This window comes from Setaria italica, chromosome IX, assembly GCF_000263155.2.
Source record: "Setaria italica strain Yugu1 chromosome IX, Setaria_italica_v2.0, whole genome shotgun sequence".
Taxonomy (NCBI): Eukaryota; Viridiplantae; Streptophyta; class Magnoliopsida; order Poales; family Poaceae; genus Setaria; species Setaria italica.
Window position 1 is genome coordinate 41,874,921 of NC_028458.1, and position 11,828 is coordinate 41,886,748.

The 11,828-nt window shown below is 51.2% G+C and overlaps 1 protein-coding gene across 1 annotated transcript; it reads right to left on the bottom strand.

Annotated features, from left to right (window-relative positions):
- Positions 1-6,683: 6,683 nt before the first annotated feature.
- On the bottom strand, positions 6,684-9,391 carry LOC101770279 (probable indole-3-acetic acid-amido synthetase GH3.8). The gene is made up of 2 exons (XM_004983906.4): positions 8,718-9,391; positions 6,684-8,521 (listed from the first exon to the last, which is right to left on the bottom strand). The coding sequence occupies exons 1-2, from the start codon at positions 9,176-9,178 to the stop codon at positions 7,129-7,131; spliced, it is 1,854 nt and encodes a 617-aa protein (XP_004983963.1). The 5' UTR covers positions 9,179-9,391; the 3' UTR covers positions 6,684-7,128.
- Positions 9,392-11,828: the final 2,437 nt, after the last annotated feature.

The following is an 11,828-nucleotide window of genomic DNA, read 5'->3' on the forward strand; positions in this document are numbered from 1 at the left end:
GCGGACAGGATGTCTCGTTTGTACCCGGCCACCCCAGCTGAAGCGAACAGGGATGCCCACAATGGCCTGTCCCCCGCTGTCACCACCACCACCTGCGGTGCCGAGGACCGAGCAACGGTGCAAAACCCCTCGAGTTTCACATTATCGGCAATGTTGCTTAGGAGTGAAGGTAATGGTGGAGAATTTTCTCCCTGGGCAGGGGGGAGGGAATGAAGTACTCGACTGTGAGATCGAGAGTGACGGCGATAGTGGCACCCCAGGGACTAAGTACGAGGTGTCCATGTCCGAAAAAGAAAGTTTCTTCTAGCTGATGGAAGCAACTCAGTGGATGCCAAAATTCTAAAACTGATGGAAGCAACTCGGTGGAAGCCAAAAACAAAGTTGGGGAGAATGCTTTCTAGAAGATGAGGACAGGAAATAAAGGATAATACTAGGGATGATCATATCTCAATTCCTTGTAGGAGCATGTGTAAGTTCGCAAGGAAAAAAAAGCATGACGTGTAAGTATTTTTCAGAAATCTATATTCAGGTTATGCAAACCTCCAGCTACGAATATGCGCAACACTCAGGCACAACAAGCAATCTTTGCCTGTACGGCTATACCAGTACCAGTTGAACACAGCAGCTTCACCTAAACTTTTTTCCTAGCTTCAGTTGTGAATTGCAGTTAGACAGACTTTAAAGACGTTCGCAAAAAATTTAGTCACACCTCTAGAGTGGCCCCTAGGGGAGTTGTTTTTGGACCTCTTGGGGCCTATTCGCATGGGCCGAACACTAGCCCAATCCACGTGAAGCCCGCATTGCCACGCGAAAAAAAGGTCCGACTGTGCAACACGACGAAACGTACCACGCATTTCCGGGTTCGGAGGTATGTTTGTGATCCGAGGTGCTGTCATATCGGATGGTCCAACGTTAATTAGCAGGATTAAATATGAGCTAATTACAAAATTAATTGCAGAGATGGAGTCTAATTCGCGATACGAATCTATTAAGTCTAATTACTGTAGCACCATATTATCAAATCATGAACTAATTAGTCTTAATAGATTCGTCTCGCGAATTAGACTCTATTTATGCAATTAGTTTTATAATTAAACTATATTTAATACTCCTAATTAGTATCAAACATCTCATGTGATAGATGTATCGTACTGTCTGTCGAGTGTCGACTGTTCGTAGCTTTTGGACTGGACGATATTAGTACGGTGCTCCAACTGCTCCCGACTGAAAGCTCGTACTATGAATCACAGAATCAGGTGTCATTCCAGACCCACTGGAGCGAAACACAGGCAGGAGGCAACGGCAAAACCCATTCTCTCTGTACGCACGCATCACCGTCTCCTCCAGTGGCGGAGGCAAGTCCAAGCTTAACGAGGGGCTTTGCTTCTTCTTCCTCCTCCATTTCCATTCCTTCTTCCTCGTTTTCTCCTTCATTTTCCTCTTTTTCTTCTCCTCTTCTTCCTTTGGTTCCAATCAGAGCCGGCTCTAACCCTAGGGCAGTAGAGGCGACAGCCAAGAGCTCATGCCAGGAAGGGGGCTAAGATCCAATATATAGGGAGTGTTTGGATACCAACCACTAAAATTTATCACCTATCACATCGAATGTTTGGATACTAATTAGGAGTATTAAATATATGCTAATTGCAAAATTAATTGCACAGATGGAATCTAATTCGCGAGACGAATCTATTAAACTTAATTAGTCCATGATTTGACAATGTGGTGCTACAGTAACCATTTGCTAATGATGGATTAATTAGGCTTAATAGATTCGTCTCGCAAATTAGACTCCATTTGTGCAATTAGTTTTGTAATTAGCTCATATTTAGTCCTCTTAATTAGCATCCGAACATCCGATATGACACTGCTAAGCCCTGTATCCAAACATCCCATAATACATCTAAGCATTTATACGGTATACTTGCACTTCAGGTAACGAGGCTCGGCAAGCCTGCTAGTGCTAGCCGCCAGATGCAGAAAACAAATCTGCGTTCCGCGTGCACTCGTCTATCTTTGTCCCTGCATCGCAAAATTAAAGTGATGCGGCCCCGCGCCTGCCGTCTTATTCGGCTGTCCGATCGATTGACCCTTGTCCGCGAAATCGAAAGGAGATTAGAAAATCAATCCACAATCGCCTGCCCTCACCCCTCATGTACAAATCAATTCGGCAATCGAGTCCTCCTCATCTTTCATGCTTCGATAGTGAAGTTTTAGCTTAGCAGGTTATTATGCCTAAGATTTCTAGGGTTTTAAACTTCTAATTCTGATGTTTATTTTTCCTTCGCTATTTAGGTGTTAGAATCCTAAGAAGCATCTATTGTGTTCTCAAGAAAGAAAAAAAATAAAATAAGATGACCAGTTTATTGAATCCTAAAGGGTGTTTTACACAAGTCCTTACGATTTCGCATCAAGAAATGCATGGAAGGAGTTTTTTTTGAAACACTAAAGCATCATTTGTCAATGGGGCCACGGAGTTTGATCCTTATTTGAGATAATAAATTAATCATACTAGTTTCATTTTGCTGCTCTTTTAATTTGTAGTATTTATAATATTTTCAAGAATTAAGTACATATCATCAGTACTGCTATCTTTTTCTTTTTGTTACGAATGAAAAAATATTTAAGTTAAAAAGGGTCATAGTTTCCGGTTTGCTCAAGGATCTTTGAAACTATAGAGCCGGCCCAACTTCCAATGAAGTTCTTGGGCGGTAGTGGGGTTAGAGCGACCCTAGCCCCTCTTAAGATCCGCCCATGATCTCCTCAGCGGGCGGGCGGCAGCGGTATTGCCGGCTAGAGCGCACAACACCGGTCTACACTTTTGCTCTGATATAGGTTCTGATGATGTTTTCTACAAACCCAAGTTGTCAAACAATCCTCAGCTACTCAATTCAGCTTTTTCATAATATAGAATCTAGATTCCCACGGTAAATGGTGCACGCTTAACGCTTTGTTTATACAATCTTCTCTATTTATTAATTAGATGCTTTTTTGAAGCCTCCATATTAACTCTTACTGGACCCATTAATAAATAAATAAATATATAAATTCTTAAAGACATAAACATGCTCTTTCTGTAGCCATATGTTCGGTATACTCTAATCATCACTGACAACAAATAGCCATTAGATTGACGATGTTTCTAAAAATTACATATATTAGCCATTATGAACAATTTAAAATAACCCTCTAGAATATATTTAAATTATCCACCTATGTTATTATTTAAATAACTACATAAATCTATCTTCCATGTCATTATTAAAATTATCTCAAAGTACTCTATATTATATGTGCTTCTAAAATTACCAGTTTTTGATATTGTTATTGTAAAAAAAACTAACTCAAGGTCTACATCCATTATGAGGAGCACGGGTTGATGGATTAATATAAGCTACGAATATACTCCTTCCATTTTCCAGAATATAAGTATAGTGTACGAATCCACATGAACCACGGCTGCATCATTCATCATCAGTGGAGTATATACTATATAGGGCACACTAGACCCGTCACATATTATAGTCAGCGCGCACATGCAAGGATGCATGATACTGTAGGAAGCAGCTTCCTGGAGGGACTCCAAGTGTCGCCTGTCTCCCGTACCTGAGGAGTCAACAAGGTTTAATTATATTAGTTGTTTACTAAAAATACAAAGTTTAATTAATTAGTTGGGAGGTTCATCCCCGCTTTCCAGGCGGCTGCTGCTGCAGACACCAGGCAAAGCATATGCAAGCATACACAAATAGTATAGTTTATAGCCAGATCTCTCTCTATATACTAGTTTGCAATTAACCTAGGTTTCTGCATAGCCTAGTTTCCTCGAGGCACACCATGCGGTACTAACTTAATCGTCGCCGGTCAGCTCTTGCCAAGCACGGACAATTAGTCAAAGGATGGAGCGAGGCAGGAAGCATGGTTGTCATGGACTCATGGCCCGAAAAAGAAGGGTTGCTTGCACGACGACGACCTTTACAAAACAATTGTTAAACCTGTGGATTGATTGATGATTCGAGTATCAAAGAAATTGGTAGTATAGCTTAGCAGTGCACGGAAACCGGAAACCTGCATCTGTGTCTCGGGCTCTCGGCCGCGATGCCGCGCACCAAACAAGAGAACAACGCAGATGTTGCTAGTGTGTACGAACACGCACGGATGCATGTGCCCGGGCCCCGGGCAGCCCGGCCGGCCGGTTCCGGAATTTGTCGGTTGCGCCAAGTCGGAGTTCCGGGCACACTTGCGCGCGTACGGACACTTCTGGGGAGATCCGATCCAGGTGTGTACTGGCAGGTGTTGACAGCAAGGACAAGAGAAACGTGCCTAATCTTACTGCGTGCTGCTAGGTGGCAGGTGGGTGGATTTTTTTATGAAACAGGAGGGGTCTATATATATATATACTAAAAGAAAAAAGAATTTACATGAGAGAATTATGTACAAGAAGGGGGAGGAAAGCAACTACTAGAGATCAGCTAGCCATTGTTCAATTTGAGGAAAGTACACTTTTCTTGCCTGATGTAACATCAGAGCAAAATTTCTCTCGAAAAACACCTTACTGCTATCCAACCTTGGGGCAATGTTTTTGAAGATCATGTCATTGCTAGACATCCAAATGGTCCAGCACATTAACATAATGACCTCCATGTAAAAAGGTACTGCTAGCTGATGCTTAAAGCTTGTCAAAGTCTGGTGTTCAAGATGTTCAAATGTAGAATTTGCCAACACTCTAGCAAAACAGCATGTGCTTCAGAGTCTCAGCATTTGCACCAGGGCTATGTACACAACTATACGATGGTAACGCTATATTCTTTCTCCTTAAGACATCCCTAGTACTAAGACGACCATGTAAAAATAACCAAAAGAAGACCTTGTGCTTAGCTAACACGAAGACTTCCACATCCAGTTGAAAATAGGATGAATTTCCACATGCCCCATGAGTCTCTTGTAAGCTTTGGTAGATGCACACTGAGGGGAATTCCAAATATATATCCAGACATCATGGTCCGGACTATGTGGCAACGAAGCCACTGATTGCTGCAACATCAGGTACTGCTAGAAAAGCTTCTTCAGAGAGTGGCAAGCGGAACAGAACATGAAAATGAGAGGCCTGCCGTGCTTTAGAAACCGATATATTTTCACTCTTAGTAAAAGAGAATAGCTCTGGATATGCAAGTTTGGGAACATGACCCTCCCATAGATCATGCCATAAAAAACATGATTGCCCATTCTGTATTGAAACAGATGCCAAGCCTTTAAAAAATAAGAATCCAACAGTTTTAGAATATCTCTCCACCAAAAGGAACCCTTTCTCACTAACTGAGGAAGTTTGTCATTTGAGTAGTGCTTTTCCCAAACCAGTTTAACTCAAGGGATATCTGCTTTGTTAAAGAATTTGTACAGTGGGTGGACTTTGTGCCAGGCCAAGTGCACCTGGGCCGAGCCTGGCATGTATTGTACTGCTTCTGCTTCAGATTGTATGGCTGGAGTTTGTGTTGTGACTTGGCCGGATATACAGGGGATGTTTGGATCAATGAACTAATTTTTAGTTCGGGTCACATTAGATATTTGGATACCAATTAGAAGGATTAAACGTGAAGTAATTATAAAACTAATCGCATAAGTCGTGGCTAATTCGCGAGACGAATCTATTAAGCCTAATTAATCCATGATTAGCACATATTTACTGTAGCATCACATGGTCAAATCATGGATTAATTAGGTTTAATAGATTCGTCTTGCGAATTAACCTTCATTTATACAATTGGTTTTGTAAAAAACCTATATTTAATACTCCTAATTAGTATCTAAACATTCGATATGATAAGGACTAAACTTTAATCCTTGTAACCAAACGGGGCTGTAGAATGCTTCAACGCGAATGCTTCTTCTTGAAACGGCACACGTGAATACGTGATACGTATGTGCGTTGTGTAGGAGACGAATTCGGCACGAGAGTCCGGATCGATTGTACAGCATCCAGTCACAGCACGGTAGCAGTTGATTGGTAGTGGTAGTTGGCATTTAATTCTCCTAATTAGAATTTGGACTAAACTTTAGGCCATGTTTAGTTACTCCCAACTCCCAACTTTGACACTATGCAAAAAGAAGATTCCCCATCACATCAAACTTGCGGTACATGCATAGAGTACTAAATGTAGATGAAATTAAAAACTAATTGCACAGTTTTGTTGTACTTTGCGAGACGAATCTTTTGAGCCTAATTAGTCAATATTTGGACAATAATTCACAAATACAAACGAAACGCTACAGTGTGCTACAGTGCTGTAACAGTAATTTGGCACCTCCCAAATTCCCCAACTAAACAAGGCCTAGTCCAAACACCCTAAAGAAAGGGCAAAAGGCTTTTAGACTTGCAGGCTGCAGACAGAGCTGTTCTCTGCACTTCTGCAGCACTGGAGGGTACAAGCTGCAGCAGCTTGCAGAGTTGCAGGCGGCCTTTTTGACTATGGACGCTCGAGAGGGCTCGTGTACTTTCCGGTCTACGCTGCCCCCCGCTTTTCTCTCCTGAATCCTGATTAGCGGCTAATCATGGCAACGGATGCATCATGACTGGTCCAAAGCCATGACAATTTACAGATTTAGTGAGACGCGACAGCACGGCCTAAATATGGAAATGCTGGCTGGGGGTGCTAGAGTTTTACACTTCAAGGCTGCCAATGTTCACGAACTTGTCCAAAGCCCATCATCACAACATCTAAAAGACCCAACGGTCGAGCGAACAAAGCTGATACTGGAGTAGGTACACATCATTTTTTGGCACATTTCGTTACTTGGCATAGAACTCTAGCACTGGTACTAGTAACGGCATCACTCGCTAAGAACTACTAGCAATTAACAACACCCAGCAGCGGCAGCTAAATCGAGCTAGAGCTTAGCCCCTGCAGAGCGTTTCACCCACCCACATTACATAGCACGTACACTACTTAACACGCTCCTCTAACTCCGAAACACGACTGGCCTAATCAACACGAGCGTAGCATCTCTACTACTTGGCCTGACACGACCAAAAAAAATTGCAAAAACAAACCAACTAATACTAGTACTACTACGGCGAACGTGGCGCTGCGTGCACCGCGCGGTCTAAGCTTAGCTGCATCTGGGCGGGCGGGCGGTCTAGTCGGCCCGGGGTGCCGCCGCCGGCGCCCAGTGCGGCGGCGATGGGCTGAAGTGGCGCGACACGACGCGGGAGTCGAGCAGCTCGACGATGGGCGGGAAGGACACGCAGCGGGGCACCTTGTACTGGTTGATGGAGGCACCGCGTGAGATGGCGTAGTCCATGAGCTCCTCGAACGTGCCCGACCGCACCACCCGGATCTCCAGCGGCCCGATGGAGCCGTCCGCCACCCGGCTCTGCCGGTACACCGAGTTGAGCGCCTCCTCCATCTCCAGGCAGCACCGCTCCAGCGTCTCCCCGTCCACCGCGTCCTCCCCCTGCTCCGCCGCGGTGGCCAGCAGCTCCCAGTACACGACGTAGTGGCCCGGGATGCTCCGGGTGCACGCGTGGCTCGTGTACTCCACCACCGCCGCGCCGCGCCGCTCCCGGAGCAGCGCCGACGCGCGGTCCACGGCGCGCTGCAGCTCCGCCTCGTCGGTCTTGTCGGACTCGATGGACAGCAGCACGTTCTTGCGGCGCACGAACCGGAACTGCGGCGCCGCGTTGTGGAACCCGGTCACGCGGAGGATGTCGCCGACGCGGTAGCGGTAGAGCCCCGCGTACGTGGTGATCACCAGCTCGTACTCGCGCCCGGCCTCCACGCGGGCGAGGTCAACCAGCTGCGCCGCGTCGCCCGACGCCACGCCGCTCGCCTCGTCCACGGGGAGGAACTCGAAGTAGCCCATGTTGGGCATGATGGTGTAGGACACCTCCGACGGGCGGCACATGGGGCGGAGGTTCAGGCCGAAGTAGCACTCGGAGGAGGCGTACATGGTGCACGCCATGGGGAGGCCCCCGCTGTAGTACTGCAGGGTCGGGATGTACTGCTGCATCGCGCCGGTGACGATCACGTCCAGGTACTTGGTGTTGGGCCACACGCGGGTGACGATGCCCGCCCAGTCGCCGCGGGAGCACTCGGCGCGGAGGAACCGGGCGAGCTCCGGGTCCGGGCGGAGGATGTCGGCCACGGCCTCGCGGACGGACGGGTCGGTGACGCGCGGGGTCAGCGACCCGGCCTCGATGTCGTCGGCGAGCTGCTCCCAGTGGAGCTGCAGGAAGCGGATGGCGCGGAGGAGGCCCGACGCGAAGACGGCGCCCACGCGGAGCACGTCGTGGCGCTGGCACAGCCCGCAGGCCATCTGCGCGTACATGCTCTGGAACGCGTCGGCGCAGAGGATGGCCGCCGTCGGGCTGGTATAGTCGTGGTACGGGTCGTAGGGCCGGTTCTTGAAGTGCTCGCTCTTGTAGTAGCTCGTCAGCACGGGCCGCGCCGTCAGCCCGCCGGGGGTCGTCGTCTCCGACTTGACGAAGAGGAAGTAGAGGGCCTTGCCCTTGTCCAGCCCCGGCACGTACCTGTCAGCATCAGGTTGCAATCGGAGCATCAGTACAAACTGTGTGTCTTGTTCCATTCGACACCAATTCATCGTGCCATGCTTTTCCGTGATCCGTAGCTATCTATGACTTGTCTTTGTTGGTCTAATCATCAGTAGCGCTCCAATAATTACTAGCTAGTGCGTGAGAGTAGCGAGTGCGATGGGCATGGACTTACAGGTTCATGACCGGCATGAGGAGGCTGTAGAGCAGCTGGCGGCGGTCGAGCTCCTCCTTGATGGTGGGCATGAGCTTGCGCTCGCCGGCCGAGGTTCCAGAGCTGGTGAGGAACTCGGAGATGGGGTGCGCGGAGAGGATGGGCGAGCGGTCGCCGTTGGCGATGCGCTGGATGTCCGGCTGCAGGTCCTCGTAGGTGACGACGGGCACCCTGGCGCGGAAGGCGGCGCGGTCGGTGGCGCCGGCGAGGCCGCAGCGCGCCAGGTACTCGGTCCCGGCGTTCCTGGCGAGGATCTCGGCCAGGACGCGCTCCTGCACGGCGTCCACGTTGGAGGTCATCTCCTCGATGAACCTCAGCTTCTCGGCGTCCTTGTCGCTGCCCGCCGCCGCCGCGGCGGCCGGGGCGGCCGGGGCCGGCGCGCGCAGCGCCGTCGCCGCGGGCATGTCCGTCATCACCGCCATCGGGAATGGGCAGGGCCGGTACGGTGCAGGGCTAGCAGGGACGCTGGGGCGAGAGGCCGATGGATGGAACAGGAGCAGAGGGAGAGGGAGTTGTTTGGGCGCCGGAAGAAATGGGTGGCGACGCGATGGAACAAAGAAATGGCTCGTTTGTTTAGTAGTAGTGGCACGACTAACTAGGGGAGGGAAGACCGGGAGTGAGTAGCTGTGCTGTGAGATTGGCTGATCGGCTGATGGGTGTGGAGGAGGTGGGAGCGGAGGAGGCGGCTTATATAGGTGGGCGGATCGGGCGGGCACGAGGGCGACGGCGAGGGGTGTCGGGGCCGGGGGCGGCAAGGGTGGGGACCCGTGTCGCGTCGGGAGGTGGGCAGCGGCCCGGCAAGCCCGCCCACGTCGGACCCGGACAGGTCACGGCGCGGCCATCCCCTCCCCTCGCGCATCCCCGGCCGGCCGCATCGCGCATCCCCGGCCGGCCGCGGCCGGCGATGCGGCGCGCCTGCTTCACGCCTCGCCACGGCAGCGCGCGCGATCTCCTCCTCCTCGGTGGCGGCCAACAGGGGCTCCCCTTCCCTGGTGCGTGCCCTGCTCCTCGGCGTTTATCTCGTGCCGTATAACATGGGACGTGACCGAGCGTTCAGGAGCAGTGCCAGCGAGTGGAGTACAGCCCAGCAGAGATGTCCCGGCGTAGGTATAGCCATGTCCACCATCGATCTGCATTCCAGAAGAGGAGAAGCAGCAGTGGCATGCAGATTCTCGTGCAGCGGCGAACTGAAGATTTGCTTGTTTGCCGGGAATGGCAACGGGTGTGCGCAAATTGCATCTCCTGCCGGCTCATTTGGACAGATGGTACTTTTTACAATCTAGGATTACATTAGAGCTGGTGGTGAGTTTAGTGTGGGGGTAGTACTACATTTGGAATGCCAGTGAAGAGGAGACACCAAGTCCACTCTTCTGACACAGCCCCTCTGTCTCATTACGTGCTGCCCTACACGTAGACTGCTCTGTTCAACTGGTCCAGAGAGACGCCTCTTTAAAATTTCCTACCAAAATCCAAGGCGATGTTTTTAGCAGCAGTACCAGTATTATTTTAGCAGTAGTCGAAGTGAATCTCGCATGGCCGTCCATGTTGCTCTAGACACAATTATTGTGTTTTTCGCGCGTAGCACAATCAACGGTTGGAGGTCGTCTCCGCGGGATCGATAAGTGGCCGGAACGTGCGAATGGGCAAAGGCCACGGCCTTTCCTCCTCCGTCTTTTGCTCCCGATCGAGAGGCTACTGCTACCAAGTAGTATACGCACTACGGCGAGCACGGACAGGCACCCCGTCGCGGTCACGCCCGGCTGTCTGCGGTCTCTCAAAAGCGGTCGACACGACGCTCCTCAGAATATATGTCTTCCACCTCTCCGTGCTCGTGTTCGTGCTCGCATCTGCATTGGCTGTACCGTTCCTTTCGTGAGACTAGTGACAACCCGTCGGTAGCCGATGAACGCCCATCCGTGACACGGATCTCACCAACTCGTGTCGCCGCACTGCGGGAAAGGAAAGGAAAAGACACGCGCGCGGTCGGAGCTCGGCGAGAAAGCCGCCGGACACGAGGGGGATGGATGGACAAGCCCTGGCGCGGCGAAGCGTACGCCGCCCTGATCCCCCCTGTCGCTCGCTGTTCGGGTCCGAACACAACACGCGCAGCCTTGGCCTGCACGTACGGCCACCGCCCCGCTCGGCACCACCACCACCACCACCCCTCCCCGTCGTACGAACCGAGGCGGCCAGAGAGGCCAGAGGGGGGCCGAGTCCTTGCTTGTGCTGTGTCCACTGTCCGTGTCCGGTGTCCACTGCCGCCTTTGTCGTCCTGTTCCGCTTTTCTTTTTTTCCGGCGATGCGCTTTGCCCGGCCGTATTTAGCGCGACAAAGGCAACGGCCGGCAGATCTCTGCTCTCTTTCTCTCTCCCACTCTACCTCTATCCTTTACAGGATCGGATCGGAGGAGCACCGAGAGGGAGGGACAGTGGGATGCATCCGTGCACGCGTTGCGTGGGGGCAGCGGCAGCTGCTCGTCGTGATCACACTACCTGCCACGGCATGGCCGTACAGGTCATGCATCCTCCGGACCGGCCGGCCGCCCTTCCTGTCCTAGCGCGCGCAGATGCATGCCGCTACACCCGGCACACGCGGTGGGCGGCGGCCGTGAGCCGGCCGCGCCACCGCCGCCACATGGCGTCGCCGGCTACGGAGCAGTACAGAAAACACACAACGACCGCCGCCGTTGGTGTGTGTGTGCTTTCCCGGGTCATTAATTGTGGAGGTGTGTTAGATTAGATTCTGCGATTCGGTGGGCGGTTAGATAAGATTAAGCTCAGGTTTACGCAGCCTGGCCATGTGACGACGGTGCGCGAGCTGAGACGACTGACAGCGTCGTCGTCGTCATGGCTGAATCGAATTGAAGAAGCCCTGCTAGGCTGCTACCTCACCAGGCCGGGCGGCCGGCCGCATGTGCCCAAGTTGCGGTTAACATGCACGGACGGCGGGCACGGGCACGCCGGAGCTGGACGGACGGACGGACTATACGGAACGCATGGCAGATATTCCCCTGCCTGCCGCGACGGCGATGCGCGCGCATATGTTAATCGCCCGGTCAGAAAGATAATCCGA